Source organism: Equus quagga, chromosome 2 (assembly GCF_021613505.1).
Source record: "Equus quagga isolate Etosha38 chromosome 2, UCLA_HA_Equagga_1.0, whole genome shotgun sequence".
NCBI lineage: Eukaryota > Metazoa > Chordata > Mammalia > Perissodactyla > Equidae > Equus > Equus quagga.
Window position 1 is genome coordinate 109,939,236 of NC_060268.1, and position 26,026 is coordinate 109,965,261.

At 37.5% G+C, this 26,026-nt stretch overlaps 1 protein-coding gene across 4 annotated transcripts in view; it reads right to left on the reverse strand.

Annotated features, from left to right (window-relative positions):
• LYST (lysosomal trafficking regulator) overlaps positions 1-26,026 on the reverse strand; it is a 193,531-nt gene that overhangs the window by 16,335 nt on the left and 151,170 nt on the right. For all 4 annotated transcript variants that reach the window (XM_046651871.1, XM_046651876.1, XM_046651880.1 and 1 more), the window contains 7 exons: positions 24,065-24,131; positions 22,529-22,685; positions 19,058-19,198; positions 15,927-16,144; positions 6,492-6,722; positions 4,498-4,687; positions 1,213-1,349 (listed from right to left, as the gene is read on the reverse strand). In XM_046651871.1, coding sequence (XP_046507827.1) covers positions 1,213-1,349; positions 4,498-4,687; positions 6,492-6,722; positions 15,927-16,144; positions 19,058-19,198; positions 22,529-22,685; positions 24,065-24,131 — 1,141 coding nt within the window. The remainder of the gene's footprint in view (positions 1-1,212; positions 1,350-4,497; positions 4,688-6,491; positions 6,723-15,926; positions 16,145-19,057; positions 19,199-22,528; positions 22,686-24,064; positions 24,132-26,026) is intronic.

Here is a 26,026-nt window from a genome sequence, read left to right on the forward strand (position 1 = left end):
TACTGAGTGAACAACATATTTCTAAGGATGAAAATGAAATACGGTATTTTCATCCAGTCAGTCATTTGACTAGAGGTACATTATTACATTCTTTTAGCATTAGTATTTTGCTAAAAGCATCTGAACCATAGTGTTTTGCTAAAAGGGCTTATGAGAGTATTATTTCATCTTTAATGATGTTTGTGTGCCAAACTTACATGATAGGAATCATTTTGCAATGCTTAAGTTCTTGTTAAAATTTCTAATAAGGTTGTTTTCCACTGTTTCTTATTCTTCCTTTTGTTAGTTTACTGGTAAGCAGGTTAACAAAAGGCGATGACCCTTTTCTCAGGTATACAGGGTTAAGCAAACAAGTTATTGCTGTCCATTCTTTCACTGACAAAAATTCCCAAAAAGTAGCTTACTCCCTTTCTAAAGTGCTCAGGGAATGGGAATAAATGTTAGGGCACGTGACCACATCAATAGGCAGCAGGTGTCATATAGCTGGTGGAAGTCAGAAAATGGTAAAAGAACTTCCCATGGAAAGAAAGTGAAAGAAATAAAGTTTAACACACAATCAGTGCTGGAAAAAGTTGTGGCAGTATTGTCTAAATATATGGTGTTTTATAGTTTACAAAGTACTTTCACAAACATTGGAAACATTTTTACAACAGCTCTAGGAGAAAGCAGTGGGAGTGCTATTACCCCAGTTTTAAAGAGGAGGAAAGAAACTCGTTTGGAAAAGTTATTTGTCAGAGGCTGCCTAGTAAATAACAAAGCCAGGACACTAACACAGACCACAGCACTTCAGTTAGGCCCGATGCTCCTTCTACCACATCATGACGCCCAATCACCCAGTCCATTTAGGAAAAAGCAGTTATAGAAGATGGCACTCTGGTTATAGAAAATGACATCGTGACAAAAGGCAAGTGAACATTGAGAAGAAAGCACTGCTGATTCTGTTGAAACGCTGTGCCATTAGCTCATGCTGAGGAGCAGGCTACAATACTGTCTCCACGAGACAGATACTGGGCAGAAGACAAATTCTGGGGGCAAAGTCAGAATAGCGGCAGTTAGGAAGTCTGTAAGTACAATAAACAAGGCAGACGTCCAGCAGCATCAGCTTCTTGACTGGACTAACTGCAGGAGACTAAAGACTAGCTGCTATCAGTCTGACTCCTTTGAAAGCATTATATTTAATTATTATTATGAAGTACTTCATAAAAAGTTTACCTGATACTGTGGTGAACTTTGTATAAAGTTTACTGGAGGCTCGCTTTGTTTACTCTTCAACCTTAAAACGTTATCAGCATAACCCCAGCTCAGGATGGCTGACCACTGAATGTCAGTACTGTTCATGCTTCTCACACCTCAGGAAGAAAGAGAAATAAAAGTATCAGATTGCCACTGCTCAACTGTTATTTGACAGCCTCCCTAAATGGCAGGTTAAAGGCTGAATTTACATAGCAGAACACAGTATCATTCCAGTGCAAAAGCGTCTCTATATCCATAAGACGGGCCAATTTATGTTAGTTTTATTCCTTTAACGCTAATGGGATTCTAATGGTGGAACTGTATTCTTTTTCACTTGTGGTGTTTTGATTGGGATTTATTTGACTTAGAACTAATATTTCTATTAAGAAATTTTTATGAAAGACAATGATAGTCAAGCTTACTCTATTCACGTTCTGCAATAGCTTTACTTTTAAAAATAAATATGAACTAGATACTGTTTAAATAACTATCTAGCTACTCCTGCTGAAAGACTGGTATGGACAACTATTAACATGAGAAAGAGAACACTGCTAGAGTAGAAGCAGAGCTTCATTTAACAAGGTTCTCTTTTCTCTTCCTCACAACACAGTATTATATCCTTTTGGGATACAGATTTGGACATTTTGACATCCCTTTTCAGTACTATTCATAACCTATGCCTTGTTGGTATACTGAATATAGCTAATGCAGCAGAAATGCTATAACTGGTACTGCTCTTGAAACTTGGAATGCTTTAAGTCCCTTAAGGAGAGAGACTGTGCTTTAGTTATTGCAGTACCTAGCATAATGCCCACCATATAGAGGAATAAAACAATGTATTTGTTGAATGGCTCAAAAGCACATTGACAATGTAATTCACAGGTTTCTTTTTGTTTCGTTGAGTATAATACCAAATGTGGACATCAGTGTTGCACTAAAGGAACTTGGATATATACTCACTAAACATAAGCTCCTCTGAATACAAGCTGCTAGGAAAGGAACCACGTTTCACGGAGTCTCAGGACCTCTCAAATTCTACCATAATGCCTGGCATGTGGTAGATGCTCAAGAAACCAAGTGCTCACTGAACCAAGTATATTTAACAACTGTTCCCAGTTTCTCATTTCAGCAATACAAGATGTACCACCTTTTTTTTTTTTAAAAAAAGAAAAATCAACTTCTCCTTTACCTATTAGAACAGTGGACCTTAAACAGGAGTTTGCAAGAAAATTGTGTTTTCAGCATGTGTAGGCTTGGACTCAAGCCCCAGAGATTCTGATGCAGTCTCTCAAATGGGATCCAAGCAAGTATATTTTGGAAAAAAGCATCTCAGGCAATTCTGAGGCACAGTCAATTCTCAAGTAATTGGCCCATACTGGGCTTAAGATCACTAAAATGATCTCTACTTACATTTATTATGCATGTCTAACTAAGCAAAACTACACTCTTATTTGATATAACAGCGCTCAACACTTTGCAGCTGTTAACACATAACCTAACTTCCATCTGTAAGCCATCCTCTCATCCATTCAGTGCCTCGATGGAATGCCCATGTGGACTGCTATATGCCGGGGACAGCAGTGAATGCTCACATAGTCCCTGGCCCCAGGATGCTGACAGTCCGATGGAAATTTATTAAGCTCTCAGAATGAATAGGCACTTTGCTAAGCATTCCTTACATTATTTCATTTAATCCTTATAGTAAATTACCCTGTGAGGTAAATCCTTTTGTTATTCCCATTTTATAGATCAAAAGCCAGGATTCAGAAGGCATAAGTCATTTTCTCGAGGTCACACAGCTATGAAGTAGCAGAGCTGGGATGCGAGCTCAGACACTGTGCCTCCTGAGGCGAGGGCCATAACCGTTGTATTAGTACACCACTTCCCTGGACACACCTAGATTCTGACAAATTTCATGCACACTCCTCAAGGAAATAAAGTGCAGTTTGAACGAACACAGCTATTAAAGGCTTGTGACTGTAGTGGCACAAATAAGATAGGCTGACAATTATATTTGACATATTTAAGTCTCATCATGCTAAGTGATAATACTAGCCCCTTCTCTTCTGCTGAATAGAGAGAAACTTCAATCCACTCTAATCTTTTTAAAGGTAAATTATTCACAAATTTTGGCACCTTAAGTCTTATTAGTAGGTAAATTACTGTGACACATCTCACATCTAATTGCAACATGCTAGTAAGAAAAAACCACTGATATCACAATAATTATGATTAAACAGAAGCACCTTGCCCAACTAATTCACTAAACTTTGATAAAATGGTGTGCAGCCTCTCTTATTCCTAACAACTATAAAGGCAATCATTCATTTCATGATAGAATTAAGAGTGAGTCTAAAAGCACTGCAGTCCAGCCAGCACACAATTTCTGTACGTGACTGATGTTTGGCACAGGTACTGGCATCCTCGTATTGTGGTGCTCTATGTGGTGGAAGGCATTATGGACCCCGAGGAGCACAGGGCAGAGAAAGTAAGTTTAAATGCTAACAGTGCAGACTACTAAGAGGGGTCTGGTCCCCACGCTGGCTTTCAGGCAACTCTGCACACGCCTGATATGAACAGATGAGTGCCCTCAGTCATTCATTTTAGCGCCCAAAGCCCATGCCTAATAAGTGGGGAGAGTGCTTCCGCATTTAGTGAAATGTCAATTTGGAAGGGCTGAGAGGTGACTCGAGTGGAAATCGTCCCTAGTTTTCCAGGGTCTAGGTGACATTTAGAAATATGAAGAGGGCCTCTACTGTACAGCACTTTTCCATGTGTTGCTTTTAGCGAGTTAGTGCACGGAGCGTGAGACAAGGATTGCTTCCCAGGCACATGTATTTTAAAACCTATTTTCAAGGCTGTCATAACTTCCTTGTTTTGTTTTGTTTGTTTTAATCTCATGACTATATCTTCTGAGGTACTAGATTTGCTGGTTAAATGTCTGTCTATTCTGGATTCAAGAGCCTCAAAGTGCACATTTCTATAAAATTGATAATATTTTCATCTTGTGAGCATAACAATTTATTCTTGTCTCCTTCAAACTCCTCCTCTCATTTCAAATGGCATGGCATTTAACTCCCATTTTTTTTATGTAGCATGTTTTAATTCCTACTTTGCATTAAATAACCACAAATTTGAGCAGAGTTTTTCAACAAGCACTCAGAAAACTTAGAAATAAAACAAAATAGCAGCACAGATGAGCTGGAAACATTCAAATCGCATAAAAGATACACCTAGAATGATTTTCATTAGGTTTTATTTTACCTTGTTCTTTGCTGTATGTCATCAGAAGACAGAAATTTCGGGACAAACCACAGATTGCTCTGGTGGGCAGAGCCTGAAGAGAACCAAATCTTTCCCCGTGGGGTTGGCTGAAGCAGACCACAGGTACTGGAGCACTTGGGGAACCTACATACTCCCCCCACTTCAAGCCTTTTATCCACGACAAAGGACTCTAAAATCGAGGAAAGTAAAAAGTATGATTTTATTTAAAAAGGTAGTAAATATAGAATTACTTCTAATTTAAATTCTAAACAAAGTAAGAGAAAGCAATCTGATTATAAGCCCTTTGTGGGAAAGAATTATTTTATACTTTTTTACTTCCCCCATGCTTTGCATATAGAAACATGTGTTCCTCATTGCAGGACACAGTGATGGAGAAGACAGGTAAAGTCCCAGTCCCCGTGGAGCTGCATTCTAGCTGGGATAAGGGAGCGGACAAATAATGAACAAATACACATATGTCAGGTGGGGAGAGTGCTATGAAGAAAAACAAAGACGGGGAAGAGGACTGAGAATGATGGAGCTGCTATCTTAGATATGGGGGGTCAGGGAAGATTCTGAGGAGGTGACATCTGACCAGAGACCTGAGTGAAATGAGAGAGCAAACTGGTGCTCTATCTGGGGACAGGTCACTCCAGGTGAAGGGAACAGTCATTGCAGAGATCCTGAGGTGGGAATGAGGACGGTACCACATTCCCACTGCAAGCAGACAGACCGCTCAGATCCTTTATACAGATTGACTTAAAGCAGTTAATTAGCAATAAGTATGGCAGTAAATTAAATGGCATATATAATGTTTCAGGGATGTACTATTAAATTATTTTGACATGTTAAAATAATAGATTTAATTAAAAATAATGACCCTGGTAATGATAATGACTAACATGATTTGTGAGGCTTCAAAATCTTAAGAGCAAAACTCACAAGTAAACACAGAACAAAAAATATAGCTTTCAACTATGAAACACAACATTGGTGATCTGGTTTCAGCAAAACAACATTGACTATCATATTGATGTTTTAAATTTGAATTTTACTGGTTGTATAAATTTTGTTTGTATTTAACATCCAAATTTGATATATGTAAGCTAGGAGCATAAAGAATTTACATTTAGTGTTCTACATTTAGTGTATTTAAGTAACATTATTATAAAAAATGATTGCCAGGGCAAGGTCTGTGAAAACTGTTGTCTCTTAAAATCAATCACAGATTACTGCAGTTTGCGATACGCTGCTTTATTTCATCTCTAAGGTCCCTCACAACCTCCTTCCCTTGCCCTTTCATTTTCTGTGATTCACTTCTGCAAATCTTTATTCCACGACTCCCTCCTATAAGCCTTTGTACCACTTTACAATTCATGTTCTCCTATCTTATGCTGCCATTATAATGAAGAATTCAGTTGAGGATTAGAACCCATTTCACTCTTAAAGTTTGCTTGCTTTATTTTTCTATTTCAAAGTAAAAATTATACTTACTTCCTATTTTAAGAAGCAATACTTTTTATCATTATAATCTGGGAAAGACAAAGAAACATGTAAGGTTTTCCCTTAATTGTAAACCAAAACATTCACACTCCTGGTCAGTACTTTTGCTGGAAGATGATAACCAAGAGCATGCTATGCATGTTCGCACTGGATACCCACGCTCAAACTGTTCTCTAGTCCTGATGGCTCCTCTCCTCTCCTTTGAAAACTCCTGTCATGTTACTGCCTTGAGGCTTTCCCTGGTAATAATCCTCAGGGAGGTTAAAATCTGACCTGAGCTCCCCAAAGCAATTTCTTCATATCACTAACATGGCATTTATCACACAGAGAATATTGCTGTTAACTGCATGCATCCGTGTTCACTGGTTGGCACACGACTTCAGGCTGGAACCACGCTATTCATTTCACTGTCCCTAGAGCCTAGGAGAGGGCCTGACATCTCAGAAGCTGAATCAGTTTTTCCTGAATTCTATTGAATCTAAATGACATACCGGATAGGTAACTTCTTTGACCTGTTCTCGGGTTTCCCTGAAAGCAAACTGCACTAGCAACCCCACGGCAGCAGGAAGTTCTCCTTCAATGTTGAGCTTGGATCCAGGTCTGCTTGCATGGGCTGACTGGAACAACTGGCGCGGAGTCTGGCCATAGGTTTTTATCATGGTTTCTAGCGCTCGTCTCTGAACTGGATCTTCAACTGCAGAGACATCCATTCCAAAATATGTCTGAAGAGTAAAAGAGAACAACAGGTATATAAAAAGCAAAACTTGGCAATAACACTAAAGGGAAAAATAACAACTTGTTTTATTCTCTACACAATGGTTTACTCTTCTCCATTTCAAATGAAAATGATTTTAAAATGTTTTTGATCAAGTTAGTAGTCATTAATGGTCTCATTGAGATCAGAATAGGAATAATCAATGTTTCTGAACGGGTGAATGAAAATAATGTATCTTGACTGATTGGTGCTAATTAGGTATGTTCTGAAATTGATTTTTAATTTAAGACCAGAGAATATCATACAAGACTTCATGTATCTGCACAGCAAAGGAAATCATCAACAAAATGAAGAGGCAAGCAATTGAATGGGAGAAAATATTTGAAAATCATGTATCTGATAAGGGGTTAATATCCAAAATATACAAAGAACTCATACACCTCAATAACCAAAGAAATGAACACCCAGTCACAAAAGGGACAGAGGAGGTGCCGGCCTGGTGGTGTAGTGGTTAAGTTCACGCACTCCACTTTGGCAGGCCGGAGTTCGCAGGTTTGGATCCCAGACACGGACCTACACATCGTTCATCAAGCCATGCTGTGGCAGCATCCCATATACAAGATAGAGGAGGACTGGTGCAGATGTTAGCTGAGCAACAATCTTCCTCAAGGAAAAAGAGGAAGACTGGCAATAGATGTTAGCTCAGGGCCAATCTCCCTCACCAAAAAATTGGGCAGAGCATATGAACAGACATTTTTCCAAAGAAGACATACAGATGGTCAACTGGTACATGAAAAGATGCTCAACATCACTCATCATCAGGGAAACGCAAATTGAAACTACAATGAGATATCACCTCACACCTGTTAAAATGGCTTTATCAAAAAGACAAGAAAATATAAGTGTTAGCAAGGATTTGGAGAAAAGGGAACCCTCGTGCACTGTTGGTGGGAATGTAAATTGGTGCAGCCACTATGGAAAACAGTATGGAGCTTCCTTAAAAAGTTATAACGAGGGGCTGGCCAGGTGGCAGAGCAGTTACGTTCACATGTTCTGCTTCAGTGGCCCGGGGTTTGCCGGTTCAGATCCCGGGTGTGGACATGGCACCACTTGGCAAGCCATGCTGTGGCAGGCATCCCACATATAAAGTAGAGGAAGATGGGCACAGATGTTAGCTCAGGGCCAGTCTTCCTCAGCAAAAAGAGGACAATTGGCAGATGTTAGCTCAGGGCTAATCTTCCTCCAAAAAAAAAAAAAGTTATAACTAGAACTACCATATAATCCAGCACTCCTATTTCTGGGTATTTATCTGAAGAAAACAAAAATACTCACTTGAAAAGACATCTGTATGCTCATGTTCATCGCAGCATTATTTACAATAGCCAAGATATGAAACAACCTAAGTGTCCATTGATGGATGAATGGATAAAGAAAATGTGATGTACATGTATTCAATGGGATACTATTCAACCATAAAAAAGAATGAAATCTTGTGACACGGATAGATCTTGAAGGCATTATGCTAAGTGAAATAAGTCAGACAGAGAAAGACAAGTACTGTATGATTTCACTTACATGTGGAATCTAAAAAAACAAACAAACAAAAAGAAGCTCACAGATACAGAGAACAGATTGGTGGTTGCCAGAGGCAGGGGGAGGAGAGTTGGTGGAATGGGTTAACAGGATCAAAAGGAGCAAACTTCAGTTATAAAATAAATAAGTCATGGGGATGTAATGTACAGCATGGTACTCTCAGAGCTAATAATACTGTATTGCATATTTGAAAGTTGCTAAGAGAGGAAATTTTAAAAGTCCTCATCACAAGAAAACAAATTTTATAACAATGTATGGGGATGGATATTAAATAGACTTATTGTGGTGATCATTTTGCAATATGTATAAATATTGAATCATGTATGCTGAAAACTAATATAATTGTTATATGTTGACTATATCTCAAAAAAAGCAAATGAGATTTTTCTTTGGTCTTGTCTTTCAGTGAGGATTGATGAAAAAATAACAAGATTTTCAATTATGTTGATCAAAATAAGTCAGCTTCTGCAAGCAGATTAGTAGGTGGCTGGATTTTTTCTGCAGCTGCCTGTCAGATATTGGTCAGAAAACTAAAGTCAAGGAGTTAGTCAAAATCATTTCAACTAGTCAACAAAATTGAAGGAGACAATAGACTTTTCAGCTGTATGGCAACACAGAGTCTGAAGAAAAGCAGAGGACCCTGTCCCAGCCCAATTTTCTCAATTCATAAAAATGAGGACTAGAAGTTCAAAGCCATTTGTATCTGCCTGATTTTATGTGATAACTAAATACCCTTTTGTTCTTTGACGTTAATATACTCAAAGACAGTCTGATTCCTCTCTTCTAAAGACACAATGGCTGGTTTCTCAGGATGACTTTCTGTCGCTAACTCACATACACCATCTTGAAGTACTATTGAGACTATTTGCTTACATATCTTGACGTTGTAAGGAACCTAGATTTTTGTAGGTCTGTATCTTTCCTCTTTTCTGCACTGAAGAATTGGGAATCTGAATACCAGTATCATTGAAACCCAAGCAAAGGTCTGATTTCCATCTTGTAAGCTCAAGAGCAACAAATCCTTGCTTTATCTATCCTTGCAGAGAATTAATTTAATTTTGATTTCCTCTCTTTGTGTTTGCTTTGGAGGTTTTTACATATATTGCTGAAACTGACTAGAACTTGGCCGTGAGAACGTGGCTGTAATGTGAAATGTATCCCTTCAGCCTCCTTTGGTCAACTTGGCAAGGCTGTCGATGGAGGCAGGACAGCTTCATCTCCCACGCAGGAGGCAGAAGACTGGATGAGAAACAAAGTCAAGGTACACCATTTTTGACCAAAACCTTGCAGACAGGTTTGTACACTTAATGTTCCAGGTGAATGGTGTCCTTCACACTATCACCTTTCTTAGGACATGAAACTAAAGAGAAAAGGGAGTTATGGCAATAATCAGACTGGAAGAGGAATAAAAATTCAGGATTTGTTACTGTCCTTTTCTTCCCCTGCTAGTATTGGTATTAAAAAAAAAAAAAAGACTTCATGTGTAATACTAAATTATTGAAAAAGTCATTTGTCCAAAGTGATATATAGGAAAAGGCAAAGATAAAGTTAAAATACAATGCTGGTAGGTAGTTCAAGAGAGTATTATTTAGGCTCTAATGAAAACCTTAAGTGAATCTGAAGGAGAAGCAGTGAAAATTCCAAGTTCTTTAATGTAAAGGGTGTTATTATACTTTTCTTCTTAGTGTTGTCATCCCTTAGAGTCAGATGGAGAGCGATGTGCATTTATTTACTCTTTTATTTCTAAAGCTAGCTGTCAGTAGCTGGGTACAGATCTGTCATGTTTTGTGTATACCCGCCTGTACAATTTAGCTTTTAGAATTTAATCAGAGTAAATTTCATTTACATATCTAGTTATAACATTTCTATAAATTCTAAAATGAAATTTCAAAGATTCTTCAGAAGTTAAATAATCTTCAACACTACTCCCCTCACCACCACCACCACCACTACAAGGGGTCTAATACTTGTTATAAATACTTATCTAAGCACGGTCATTCTTAATGGCCAATTGACTTAATATACTCAAGAATTCCAGCGAAGATGGAATAATCCTCTAGCTAGGACTCTTTTTTATTTATTTGAAAATAGTCCTTCACAATCTGTGCCATCAGTTTCTAAGTAAACTTCATATTAGCGAATGATGAATTAAGATCAAAAGGCATTTCTACATTCCTTTTTAAAAAGTTAACACTGATTTGTACTTAATTGTATGGCAGACATTATCCTATATGAATTTCCTTATTTATAAGGTTGGTATAATTGTTCACATTTAACAAATTTTTACATTCAGGTATAGAGAGGTTAAGCTATCTGCCCAAGGTCGCATAGCAAGTGGCAGACTCACAGTGAGGATGTGAACTCAATTCTAAATTCAGAGGCAGTGTCCTTAGTCACTATACTTTGTTTTGCCCCATGAATTGAATTTCATTAAATTCCTACAACAATGGCATAAACTCTATCCTTTCTAAAGTTCTAGAGTCCAAAAGATTCAGTGAAAAAAATTCCAGTGAGATGAGAATTATGTGGTATATTTCAGCATGCAGATACTTTAAAAAATTATTTTATTGAGGTCATATTTACTTATAACGTTGTGTAAATTTCAGGTGTACATTATTATATTTCAGTTTCTGTATAGATTGCATCATGTTCATCACCAATAGTCCAGTTTTTATCTGTCACCATACATACATGCCCCTTTACCCCTTTTGCCTTCCCCCTCCCCCACCCCTTTCCCCTCTGGTAACCAACAATCTGTTCTCCTTATCTATGTGTTTGTTTATGTTCCACATATGAGTGAAATCATATGGTATTTGTCTTTCTCTGCCTGACTTATTTCGCTTAGCACAATACCCTCAAGGTCCATCCATGTTGTCACAAATGGCACGATTTTGTCTTTTTTATGGCTGTGTAGTATTCCATTGTATATATATATACACCACTTCTTTAGCCATTCATCCATTGATGGGCGCTTGGGTTGCTTCCACACCTTGGCTATTGTGAATAATGCTGCAATGAAGCATATACCTTTTTGAATTATTGATTTCATGTTCTTTTGATAAATACTCAGCAGTGGAATAGCTGTATCATGTGGTATTCCTATTTTTAAATTTTTGAGAAATCTCCATACTGTTTCCCATAGTGGCTGCACCAGTTTGCATTCCTGCCAGCAGTGTACAAGGGTTCCCTTTTCTCCACATTCTCTCCAACACTTGTTATTTCTTATCTTGTTAATTATAGTCATTATGACAGGTATGAAGTATCATCTCATAGTTTTGATTTTCATTTCCCTAATAATTAGTGATGTTGAACATCTTTTCATGTGGCTGTTGGCCATCTGTATATCTTCTTTGGAAAAATGTCTGTTCATATCCTCTGCCCATGTTTTGATTGAGTGTTCATTTTTTTGGTGCTGAGTTGTGTGTCCTTTATATATTTTGGAAATTAACCCCTTGTCAGATATACGATTTGCAAATATTTTCTATCAGTTGGTGGGTTGTCTTCTCATTTTGTTGACGATTTCCTTTACCATGAAGAAGCCTTCTAATCTGATGTAGTCCCATTTGTTTATTTATTCTTTTTTCTCTTGCCTGAGTAGACGTGGTATTTGAAAAGATACTGCTAAGACCGATGTCAAGCAGTGTACTGCGTGTTTTCTTCTAGGAGTTTTATGGTTTCAGGTCTTACATTCAATTCTTTAATCCATTTTGAGTTAATTTTTGTATATGGTTGTAAGATAATGGTCTTTCATTATTTTGCATGTGGCTGTCCAGTTTTCCCAACACTATTTATTGAAGAGATTTTCCTTTCTCCATTGTATGTTCCTGGCTCCTTTGTTGAAGTTTAGCTGTCCACAGATGTGTAGTTTTATTTCTGGGTTCTCAATTCTGTCCCATTGATCTGTGTGTCTGGTTATCTGCCAGTACCATGCTGATTACCACAACTTTGTAGTGTATTTTGAATTCATGGAGTGTGATACCTCCAACTTTGTTCTTTTTTCTCAGGATCACTTTGGCTATTTGGGGTCTTTTGTTGCTCCATATAGATTTTAGGATTCTTTGTTCTATTTCTGTGAAGAACATCATTGGGATTCTGAGTGGGATTGCATTGAATCTGTAGACTGCTTTAGATATGGACATTTTAATTATGTTTATTCTTCCAATCCATGAGCATGAAATATCTTTCCATTCCTCCCTTTCTTTATGTCTTCTTTGATTTCTTTCAATAATGTCTTACAGTTTTCAGTATATAAGTCTTTCACCTCCTTGGTTAAATTTATTCCTAGGCATTTTACTCTTTTTATTGTGATTGCAAATGGGATTGTAGTCTTGATTTCTCTTTCTGTTAGTTCATTATTAGAGTATAGAAATGCAACTGATTTTTTTTCTTAAAGATTTTATTTTCCTTTTTCTCCCCAAAGCCCCCCGGTACATAGTTGCATATTTTTAGTTGTGGGCTCTTCTAGTTGTGGCATGCGGGCTGCCATCTCAGCATAGTACCATGTCCGCGCTCAGGATTCGAACCGGGGAAAACCCTGGGCTGCCGAAGCCAGAGCACGTGAACTTAACCACTCGGCCACGGGGCCAGTCCCCTGCAACTAATTTTTGTATGTTGATTTTGTACCTTGCAACTTTACTGTTTTCATTGATTATTTCTAATAGTTTTTTTGTGTGGATTCTTTAGGGTTTTCTATATATAGAATTATGTCATCCACAAATAGTGACAGTTTTACTTCTTTTCCAATTTGGATCCCTTTGGTTTCTTTTTCTTGCCTAACTGCTCTGGCTAAAAATTCCAGTACCATGTTGAATAAGAGTGGACAGAGTGGGTATCCTTGTCTTGTTCTTATTCTTGGAGGAATAGCTTTCAGTTTTTCACCATTGAGTATGATGCTGGCTGTGGGTTTGTCATAAATGACCTTTATTATATTGAGGTACTTTCCTTCTATACCCATTTTATTTAGAGTTTTTATCATAAATGGAAGTTGGCTCTTGTCAAATGCTTTCTTCTGCATCTATTGAGATGATCATGTGATTTTTATTCTTCATTTTGTTAATGTGGTGTATCACAGTGATTGATGTGCAAATGTTGAACCATCCCTGCATCCCTGGAATAAATCCCACTTGATCGTGGTGTAAGATCCTTTTAATATATTGTTGTATTTAATTTGCTTAATTCGTTGAGGGCTTTTGCGTCTATGTTCATCACCGATCCTGGCCTGTAATTTTCCTTTTTTGTGTTGTCCTTGTCTGGTTTTGGTATCAGGGTAATGTCGGCTGTGTAAAATGAGTTACCTTTAATGTGAATTTTACGTAAGAATAATTGAAACATGTGCCAGGATTATAGGCACAAGAGTGTATTGAGGTTAATATCAAAATTCCTAAGTGATTTTTAAAATTACATTTTAGATCAAATATGAGGTTCAACAATTATACCTGAAGCCATGCCTTTATTTTATGCTACTCTTATGTATAAAACTACTATTTACCAGTCAAATTGTATTATTCTCCTTTTTCAGAATATTTTGCCATAGCATTTATCTTCTATTGGTGTAATCAGTAAATCTGTCTATTCTCTCTTCTGCACCTTAAGTTTCTTAAGAAACTTAACTTTCTTGGCCAGCCCTGGTGGCCTAGTGATTAAGTTTGGTGTGCTCTGCTTTGGCAGCCCGGGTTTGGTTCCCAGGTGTACCTCTCATCTATCAGTGGCCAGGGTGTGGCAGCAACTCACAAAATAGAGGAGATTGGCAACAAATGATAGCTCAAGGCCAAGGGTCCTCAGCAAAAGAAAAAAAAAAAAAGAAAAAAAGAAATTTAATTTTCTATTACCCTAGAGGTATTCAAAATAATCACTGAGAAAACTGCATTAGAGAGATTTTTATTTTAAAACTACTATTCAGGAACAGATCTCTGGCATAAATAAGCCCAGATATAGAATGTGTTACTGTAGGTTCAATGTGTGTATTTTAGCTGTATTTGTTACAACCACTTGATAAATCTACAGAGAAAATTACAGTTGGAGGGGAAGTCCAAGATTAATCTAATTCCACCATCTAACTTCAAGCTATCTTTTTTTCTTGGTGAATCTAACTAAGTTTGTCAATTTTATTTATTTTTTCAAAGAACCAGCTCTTAGTTTCATTGATCTTTTCTACTGTTTTTTTCAGCTCCACCTCCTAATTTTAAAGTTAGGAAAACAAAGGCTAAATGTCTTAGGCAGTGGATTAATGGGTAATCTGTTGTACTTGTTGTCTTTAAGTAGCCACAAGGCAAGACCAGGAAATAGCTTTCTCCTGATAATTTGCCTTTTTACATCTCAGTCCTTGCGGAATGTCCTTCCAGAGGCCTCATTTGGACGCTACTACCACATCCAGGCAGGCCCAATTACCCCAACTTTCCTTCTAGCCCTACTCTCCCTATTGGAATCTTATTCACCTTCAAATTCCCAGAGTCTAGCAAAATAAATGTTTCTTGAATAGACAAGATTTTTTTAAAAAAAGGTAGCCTATGTAACAACATTAAAAAGTATATGTGAAAATATAACAATTCTGTTTCTAGGAATTTATCTTAAGGAAGTAAGTATTGGTATAAGGAAATGACCTCAGGAATATTAATTTTAATAGCAAACGAATACTAACTGAATATCCAACAATAGCAGACTGGTTAATTATCATATAGCCATATTTTGGAATAAGTATTATTATTATTACGTAAATGGAATGATACATACGTATAGAAAAAAGTCTAGAAGGTGGTTTTGATATTTATCTCTGGATGGTGATATCAAAGTTGATTTTTAAATTTCTTTCATGTCTGTATCTTATACATTTTTCTAACTAGGCACAAATACTGTTTACGCAATAAGGAAAAATGATGTCATTTTAAAACAGAATATGTATACAGGATAGTGTGTAGAAAAGTGTTAACATGGCAGCCCTGAACTACTCTCCTTGGAAATGCTTGCTTGCAAGGTTGCCCCGGGCTGGTATCTGGGAATACGGATTTCAGAAGAGTTCCCACCATTCCAGAATTGATAAGAGTAGCTCACTGCACCTACACTGTACAAACAATGTGATTTATACTGAACACCTGCTCACCTTCTGGGAGTCTGGAAGTTCAGCACATGTGAGAGACAGGTTGCCTACATGATTATCTCCCAATAAAAACCCTGGGTGTTGAGTCTCTAATGACCTTCCCTGGTAGACAACATCACATGTGTCATCACAATTTGTTGCTGGAGGACGTATGTTCTTTCTGATTCACTAGGAGAAGTCTCTTGTGCTTGGTTTCCTTCAGCTTTGCCCCATGCATCTGTTCCTTTTGCTGATTTTGCTTTGTATCCTTCACTGTAATAAACCTTAGCTGTAAGTACGACTACATGCTGAGTCTTTAAGTTCTCATACAACCTGGCAGTAGTCTTGGGGAACCCTCAACATATAGTATCTTAGTTGTTTTTAAAGAGGTGAAATATAAAACCTGAAAAATCCTGGGTAACAGTTTAGTGTCATTGCCAATTCTCTTTGATAACTTCGGTATTTTAAAGAAATAGCCTAACAGCTAACCTTTAAATATTCAGGTTCTACCTTATATAAATGCAGATTTATAAAAGAATCACTTACAGCAGGATGAAAAACATTGATGGCTTGAACGGAAGCCTTCCCTTTTTGCTTATACCCGAATACCAAATCAATCCATTGACAGATGTTCTGGGACACGTAATCAGACTCTAGAGCCTGCCGATGGATGAGGATAAAAAGTCGAGGATCGTTACGTGCCCAAGGCGGGAGGTTGACGTGATTAACCCGTTCACCATTCTGACGCACACCAAAATCAAAACCTAAAAGAGAAGATTAGCATTAATATTTATCTCCCCCAAAGCATGCTTCATTTGGCCCACTGAGCAGGTCTTAAGAGTTTACAGAAACAGTCATTGTGTGCTGTAACCAGGAAAAGGAGCAAACAGGATAGAAACACTATTGCTCATCTACTTACTTACCTACTAACAGAGCTACATGGATTAATGCTATTCCAATTAAGTTTAAGATCTCTCAACTTTATCCTTCTACCACTTTATATCTGACTGAAAAAAACCCCAGAAAATCATTGCCTGCTAATGCCAATATTCTACTTATCAAATCTTCAAATGCAATAAGTGCTTAAGTATCCAATTGCAAACTTGATTAAAATCAAACTGAAACTTTGTAAAAGCATTTCTGAATTATTGGTGTTAACAATATAATAAATTTAAGACTATATTTAGTAAATATTAGCATTCTATAGTTTAAAAAACCCAACTAATACAAAGTATACACATTCCTAGAATGAAGGTTCTTCATCTATTAATTTTATGGTAAGTCTGCAGGTCTGTCCTGACTTCATTTCTACTAAGCTTCCCTGTGGATAACAAAATTATCCCAACACATTGAATAAGAGGATTCTTCAGTGACATAAATGAACTGTAATCTAATTGTCTCATTAGTCTGCTAGTATACACAAAAATATCAGAAGTGTTTATTTAAAAAAATTGTCCTAAAAGTGGGGCCAGCCCAGTGACAGGGTGGTTAAGTTCGCACACTCTGCTTTGGCGGTCCGGGGCTCATGGGTTTGGATCCTAGGCGCAGACCTACACACCGCTCATCAAGCTATGCTGTGGCAGCATCCCACATACAAAATAAAGGAAGATTGGCACAGATGTTACCTCAGGGCCAATCTTCCTCACACACACACACAAAATTGTCCTAAAAGAAATGTTAACTTTGAACAGAAATGATTTTTTGCGATACCTTTTTGGATAGAAAATCTGAACACCATAACAGAATAAAAATTAAAAAGGACCTCTTAAAAGCTGATTATGCTCCACATAAAATTAAGTTGCTCTCTGCCTACTTCTTGATCTTGTGAAAAGTTAGAAGGATCTTTACTAATTTTGGAAGTATTCTGAAATGATGCGATGTGAAATATAAACCAAGGGCTCATATAAAATTAATGTGGAGAGGGGCTAGGGGTCATCTCAAAAAGCTCAGCAGTCATCCCACAGACAGCTGCAGGTGATGTAAGACGAACTGGCTGAGCACCCACAGAACTCTGTGTGGGCAGCTTCGGGAGAAACAGCAGGAATTCACCGATTGAACAATAGTGAATGAGGTATCTAAGGACTGAGTTGGGGAGGGGCTGAGCGGCAGGGGGTCTCTATAAACTCAAATCAGTCCCAACTTTCAGGTGCTCTGGGGACACATGACAGAGGTAGACCAGAGCAGATGACTGGAGGTATAATCACAGGTCCACAGGAATGTTGACAGGGAATGACATGATATACATTATAGCAAATCATATTTTCCAAGAATGGCTATAACAACACTTGCTGTCTTGCATGCTTTTCTAGAATCTTGCTATTCCTCCATCAAGTGGCAAAGTCTATGCTCCTTCCTTTTGAATGTGGGCAGGCACTTATGACGGCCTCACAAACAGAACACAGTGGCAGTGTTGCTGTGTGACCTCCAAGGCTAGGTTGGAAAAGGCCTACAGCTTCTGTTCATCTTTCTCTTAGGACGCTTGACTCTGGAACCCTGAGCTGCTAAGTGGGATGTCCAAGGCCACCATGCTGTGAGGAAGCCCAAACTATTCCATGTGGAGAGACCATATGGAAAAGTATATGGAAGAGAGCAAGGCCTGCCAGCCCCCAGCTGCTCTGTTCCCTTGGCTGTTCCAGCTCCAGCCAAACTGAATGTAACTGCATGAGAGGCCCTGAACAAAACCACAAAAACCACCTGGCTGAACTGTTCCTGAATTTCTGACCTACGAAAACTGTGATAGATAATAATTTTGTTGTTGTTTTGAGCCACTAAGTGTTGGGGTTGTTATGCAGCCACAGATGACTGGAAGATACGAATAAGAAACCATGGATAGAGAAAACAAGCCGTAGATTTAAACCTGAGTCCCCAATTGAAAGCCAGAAGGCAGGTACCCCAAACTGCAGGTGCTGATATTTCACTGAGGTGTTTCTCACTTGGGCAACCCTATGAAACATGATCCAGGTAACCAGCAGCATGGACTTATTAATCATTCTCCAAAGAAACCCATAGAGGCCAGTTAGTACACAATAAAATTCTAAAGTAATTTGCCCAATACTATCTTGTCTAAAGATATAATTCTCAATTTCACGTATTCCTACAGGTCACATAAAAACATAAAATTAAGTAATGTAGGAAAATGACACAAAGATACGTCTTAAAGGGTTAACTGATCTTCTATTAAAGAACAGGTAAGACTGGCCAAAATTCTTGGTCGCTAGCATCACAGAAAATTTGCTTTTATCCTCTAGAATTCCTTTATTAGATAATTCTGGTTAGATTGCTTTATTTCCAACTTGGTCATTCCTTATAAAATCATTGAGATTTTGCTTAATTTACATTGTACTTGCAATAAATTCATGACTCTTTTTTTTAAATGAGCACATAACTTTTGTAATCAGAAAAAAAATAAAGCAATTTCTGTAACAAAATTAAAATACATATTTACAAATACTTTTGATAGTTAAAAGTTACAGTTTTCCAAATATATTTCATCCTATGAAATACTTAAAATCCTCAAGCTCACTCGGAAATAAAATTATATACTTAATAAATAAAGGTATTTCTCTTATTTGGGGACTCAAATTTTAGGACTTACAAAAGCTATTTTTCTTTTTGGAAAATTATAAAATAACTACAAACCCTCAGAAATATAAATAAGAGATGATTTACTGCCATACCTTCACGGTTAACTAAAAACTCTGGAAGGTAGAAAAACTCCGGGATAAGTTCTTTCACATCAGTCATGGATTCAAAAGATGAGAGGCGCCAAGTCGTATTTGTAGAATGAAAAGTTCTGTCTGGAATGTCAAAACTTTGATCTAGAAAAAAATACAAGTAATACAATTAAGACACAAAGACCTGATTCCATCTGGAGCCTCTTATAATCAACTTACTTCCGCTACTTCAAAAAGACTGAAATGATGTTCATCTTATTTGTCCCTAGTTTAAGAGAGGTTATTCATGTTCTTGAAAATAAATATTTCTATATATAATTTGAGACCACACTATTTTATTTAATCTGTATTATGTTTCATAATACATATAACTAAATAAATTTATACCATTTATTTATTTAATTGATTATTATCTGTCTACTCAAGTAGAATCAAAGTTCCATAAAAGCAAGGATGTGGTGTATTACCCAAAGCTAGCACATGCTAGGTACTCAATAATGATTTATTTATTGAACGAATGAAAGGAGGAAAATTAAAGCTCAAGTAGGTAAAATAGTTTTTTCCTCACAAAGAAGCAAAATTATTCCTTCACCTCTAACTGTTAAAACTATTTTTTTTCCCCTGAGGAAGATTAGCTCTGAATTAACATCTGCTGCCAATCCACCAATCCTCCTCTTTTTGCTGCAGAAGACTGGCCCTGAGCTAACATCCGTGCTTATCTTCCTCTACTTTACTTTTTTCCCTCTACGCCTGCCACAGCATGGCTTGACAAGCAGTGCGTAGGTCCGTGCCGGGGATCCAAACCAGTGAACCCTGTGCCACCAAGTGGAGTGTGAGAACTGAACCACTATGCCACTGGAGTGGCCCCTGTTAAGACCACTTTTTCTTCTTTCTTTTCTCTTTTGGGCATGAGGGTATTGCTTTTTAGATGTCATAAGCTAAAGAATTAAGTAAGATTTCCTATGAATGAAAATAAAGCTAAGCATAGGCACTCCTTTAAGTTTTCCTGGTGTAGACTATTAATACCATAGAATTGAATTTTGACCCTGTCTCTTCTCTGTCAACAGTTACTAGACTTTTCAGCCTTAGGGCAGGCCTAGAATATTAAATGATATCCAAAGGCCAGCCCCTGAAAACAGTGCAGATGCTTCTTAGGAACTAGGCTGTACCATCTGCAACTCCTCTGAACTTGCTGAAGTTTGAACAATCTGTCACAGACAGATCTCAGCATCAGGCAAGGTACAATTTTAAAGAGACATGCTAAATTTCTCCCTGAAGCCTGAGCTGATCTGTGGGGCAACATTTTCCACTGCTTTTATTGCTTTCTCATCTATTCTGTCAAATCAGTTAGCATTGGCTGGCCACTAAATAAAATCTAGGAAGAAATGAGGTTTATAAATAGTTCTATTTTCTCAGAAAGTACAGAAGGCCACTTAAAGAAATATTTAACTCACTAGCTCATTCAGGAGAAAAAGTTATCAATCTAAATGGAATCCAGAAGAACTAAAGGCAATTCTGTAAGGCTATGGTGGAGTCATAGTAACTAGAGTAGAGACTACGGAATTGTGGAACAAGAGCAGCACATTGAGGGTTCTGTTCATGCTTTCTCTGTAGTTTATTAATTTTTTAAAAAAGTGATACTATAAACTCCCATAATCTAGAACATGCATGTACTAACTAATGGTTCAAAACCTAGCACTTTTGCCCCTGGGGGCATTTGGCAATGTCTGGAGACATTTTTGGTTCTCACAGCTGGTTGGGGGGATGCCACTGGCATCCAGTGGGCAGGCGCCAGGGATGCTGTTAAATGCCCTACAATGCACAGAACAGTCCCCACAAAAAAGAATTATGTAGCTCGAAATGACTACAGTGCCAAGGTGAGAAACCCTGGACTAAACCAGAAGTCTAGAAATAAATTCAAAAGCCAACATAAATCTTTTTAAACTAATCAGATGAAACTGAATGGGGACTGAGTTAGTCTTTTTCTAAAAGAAAAAATTCTTAAATACACAATGAAGAAAACCTAGCATAATAGCAATATGTAAAAATAGGTAAGAAATTTTAGTTGATTGAGAGTTTTATATTAATAGATTCTTGGGCTATGTTAAAAGAAATAGAGGGAAGTAACAGTTCTGTTATACACTGCAGTGTTCCCAAACCACATCTGAAATATTCTTTTTCATTTTGGGACTGCCACTTTTTAATAAGGGCATTCACAAATCAGAACACATCCAGAAAGATGATCAGAAGAGTGACAGGTTTGGAAACCAGAGTAAACAAGGATGGCTTAAACATTAGTTCTTAAAACTCTACTAAGTACAGAACTGTCTTATTTCTTTTTTGTATTCCTTGCAGTAGGTGGGATAAGACCTTGCATACAGGAGGCTTTCAATCTGACGTCAAATTAACTAAGGATAATTAGCCTGGGGATAAACAAGACGGAGACAGAGAAAGGCAACAGGGAAAAAATCTTCAAATATTTGAACAGCTGTCACGTGGAACATCTGTGTACTTACAGAGGGACAAATACAGTCATGTACCATATAACGACGTTTCAGTCAACAACGAACTGCACATATGATGGTGGTGCCCTAAGATTAGCACCATAGAGCCTAGGTGTGTAGGGGGCTATACCATCTAGGTTTGTGTAAGTATACTTTGTGATGTTTGCACAACAATGAAATTGCCTAACAACACACTTCTCAGAACACATCCCCATCGTTAAGCCACGTGTGGCAGCTTAAGAAAGCACCTTTTTATAGACCAAGTAGAGAGAATACAAAATTCACTCCTCCAAGAGGTTGCATATGAGTAAAAATATATAAAGAAGTTCAAGATGTGTTGAGTAAATGAATGGATAATGATTCTATAAAGGATTCTGGGTGCCATGAGGAACAACTACAGAACTAATACCACGGTTCTCATTAGAAACTGATGGGTGAGTGTGTCCCCATTTGCACACAAATTAGAAAATTCACCTCTGTCTAAGTCATCTGCAGGCCTGCAGGCTGTCACTGAAAACACTGAGGTAGATTATTAACTAGAAAGTTACTATGGTGAAGGTGGCAGTGTGGTTTTCCTGTTAACTAGTTATTTATAATAAATTAGAATAATATATTCCCTCCCTTTTGGGTTCAAAGATAACTTACGTGATCTGAAATAATTATTAAGTTGAACACCTTTAAAAAATGAAATGCATATGCTTTAAAAGGGTAAATTTTACAGTGCGTGAATTACATCTTAATTTTTAAAAGGTGAATTGCATTTTTATAAACTTAGATACATTTAATTTGAAGCCAAATTTGAAACCTTAGCAAGATGATTTGGCTTACTGCAGGTCTTTTGAAGAAAATTTTGTCAAAGGAATAAATAGAATTCTTTCTCCTGTGGTTTGATTAGTGTCAATCAAGTCAGTCAAGACTTTTTTCTAATGACCCAGAAAGACTTTTTAGATAGTTATAAAACCATCCTTACCTTGATAGGCTAAAAACATTTTCGTGAAAGGAGGCATCCTGACCAGGAAGTGAAGCACAGTGCCGCTGTTAGAATAGTGGGAGCCGTAGTGGTAGGGCTGCACCGGAGGCATGGGGTCATCTTCCCTAGCTCCTTTGCGGTACTCTTCCTCCAAGTACTGAAGGAAACAGGGAATCAGAGAGAATTCATGATAGTGAGCTCCAGGGAAAGCTGGAGAAGCCTAGCTCGTTGTCTTTTCCAACCTTCCCTGCTACCGCTTTGATGCCATTCTCATGGCTTGCCCTTCTACTCGTGTTTGGACCTCAGCCACCTTGAGTATCTGAGAGTCTCCTCCTTGGTGCCCTGCTGAGGCGTGAAGACTCGAGAAGCATCTCACAGTCTGCACCTTTACTCTCATTCCCTCATAGAAAACCCACCTGTTCTGCACCCTACCTCCCAGCGTTCTGGCTCCCAACTAACGGCTCATGATGTCTAAGTTGGTCAAGTGCTCAAATGAGAGCCACTACTATCCCTGGAGACTGGATTTTAAAAGAGGGTTTCAAGATGTAATGCCATGTTCTTCAGAGAAATGCTTCTCTAGTGGTGGTAATGCAATAGAAATGTAAAAACTGTACCACATTATTGGAATTCTTAGGTATTAAGAGAACATCTTACGGCTGTTTTGCAGTGTGGTTACACAGAGATAAAGAATACGGTGATTTTTCACTACTCATCTTCCCATCATAAAGTAGGAAGCTCAACCAAATATTTGATATCTGTCACTATTCTCATCTCTCATGGCTTCTGTCTGGCTCTGATAAGAAAGTCAGGTGACAGTGAATTTTCTGGAGTCACTTCTCCTTGATTCCCATAGCACTGCCCCATTTTTAACTGCAGAAGAATCAAGCAGTGACAGCTGTGAGATGCTTGGAGGTATCCTTCTGGAACTATGACAGAAAACATTGTGATGAATCTGAGAAAACTGCTTCAGCTGCTCCTAACTTTATACTCTTGTAAAGAATGCAACATGTGGCTAATGAGTTTTCTTAATTGCCAACAGAATTCCATTAATATTAATTTTACAGAAATAGGTAATTAATTTCTATTTTAAAACTTTAAAATATGGTAAATTTCCGTTAATAAACTAATGCATAATATGCTGAATATGAATAATAAGGGATTATGGTACATTATGAATATGCTGATACTGTTATATAAATAATACTAGGGGACACAAATAGCAGGTCCCTGGAAATCTTTGTGACTTTTATAAGGAATAAAATTATCTACATATTTGAATATAACAATGATTTTTATTAGCTTCCAATTTATGCCACAATAAATGTATTTCTTTTTCTGGGCAAAGTATTTGCAGAGAATTGAGACACAGAATAAAATTTAAAATCATATAATGATTTCCAGTTGTTTGTCAATCAAAGCACAAGGAAGTGAAAAACAGAAGATCAATACTATAAATTTAAAATTAGGTAAAACACAAGTTTATAAAACAAAATCCCAGTTTTCACTTATCAAAATATGAGTAAAAGCTAAACCTACCTTGTATGTGTCCACGTAACGATCTTCTTTTTCTTTATACTGCACAGCTATAGGCTTAGAGAGATTTCTGTAAAGGAAGAGATGATGGAAAAAATATGGAGTGTTTTGATACTGTCAGCATTAAGCTGTCTAGATGTCTGCATCCTGTAAGTAAATAAGTGATCAACAAAATACTCGGCCCTTAGTTTAGTGCTTACACATGTTGCTTTACAACTAACACTCATCATCCAAAATTATTATTTCATAAACTATTAAGGTAGAATTTTTAAAAACACATCCATACCAGTATTAGGAATTCCTGACTGATGAGTAACCTATACAAGAAGAGCTGCTGCTACCCCTTGCCTCCCTGCTTCCTCTACTTCCTCCAGAATCATAACTGACGCTGTTCATGGCAGCTGACTCCTACCAAGCCCTAGAAACTCCTATCCTGATTTTCCAGACTGTACACCAGTTAGGCAGTGAAGAGTAAAGGGCAGTTTGGACAGGAAATAGGATCATGAGAAGATGCCATGTAATTATTAGGCTAGTTAGTGAAAACTCAAGAAACAACACATGCTTACAGTGACCAAGTTGAGATGTGGAGTCTGAGTATTGAAATAAATATTTTGTTATCTAATTCATAGATGGTGAGTGACACCATTGTGCACAGTGCAGAGAATGAGTGCATGTGTTTGGATGTGTCTGTGCTGGTGTTTGCACTGTATCAGGGAGGCAAGAGAACCTAAGGATGAATCCTCACTTTTACAAGCTACAGAGTCAAGCAGCTTTCCTGTGCGGTACTTAAAAGAGCAAGAGAAAAAGGTCCAATGAGGAAGGACAGGTTTCCCTGGCTGAGGAGCCATCTGGTCCGGCACTGGGATGGAGGCAACTGGAGTTTGAACATCTGGCACCGTAACTAGATCAACTTCAGATTTCCCCAAATTTCAGTAAGTCAAACCAGGTCTGCTTAGCCAGATGTTCATATATCTATTTTTTTGGAGAATTATTTGATAGGGATATCGAAATTAGTAATAGTAAACACATTTTATTTCTGAGGTCTTTTTAACCCTAAAAACTTTGTTAAAAAGTAAAAATAGTTTTATAGAATAGACACAAATTCATTTCTCAAAAGAAGAGAAATCATGTTTGACATACTGGCAGGCAATTTTTTTCTAAGTAGCGTGAACAGTTTTTTTATTTTTTAAACACAAGTAATACCTATTGCTGTGGTTGAAAAATCAGAAATTCCTGATGAGCAAATAAAATAAACCAAAAATCAGGCACATACTATTACCCACAGGTAAAACATTTTGGTATATATCTTTCCAGATGTCTTTCTGCTTATCTGTGTATGTATATTCACTTTTTAAATAAAAAGAACATCTTGGGGCTGACCCCATGGACGAGTGGTTAAAGTTCTGCGTGCTCTACTTTGGTAGCCTGGGTTTGCGAGTTCAGATCCCAGGCGTGGACCTACACAACTTGTCAAGCCATGCTGTGGCGGCATCCCACATATGAAGTAGAGGAAGACTGGCACAGATGTTAGCCCAGGGCTAATCTTACTCAGAAAAAAAAAAAAAAGAACATCCCCCTCCATGTATAATACATATTTCTACAATACCACTTTTACTAGCTGCAACATATAACAATTTATTCAAACCTAGTGTTGGGCATTTAGGTTGTTTCTAAATTTTAGCTACTTAAAAAATTGATATGAGGACTATCTTTATGGCTAAATTTTTGCTTGCAGTGCCAGGCACCGTTATCAGCAATGTACCAGACAGAGTTCTTGCCCTCATGACACCTACTACTGCTGGGAACCTTTCTGATAGAGCACACATCCTAAGTATTTCCTAAGGAAAAGGTCCTAGAAGTTATATTGTTAAAACAGAGTATGCACATTTGAAGAGTTCTTTGGTTATATATTGTTAAATTGCCTTTCAAAAAGATTTTATCTATTTATACCAGTAGTATATAAAT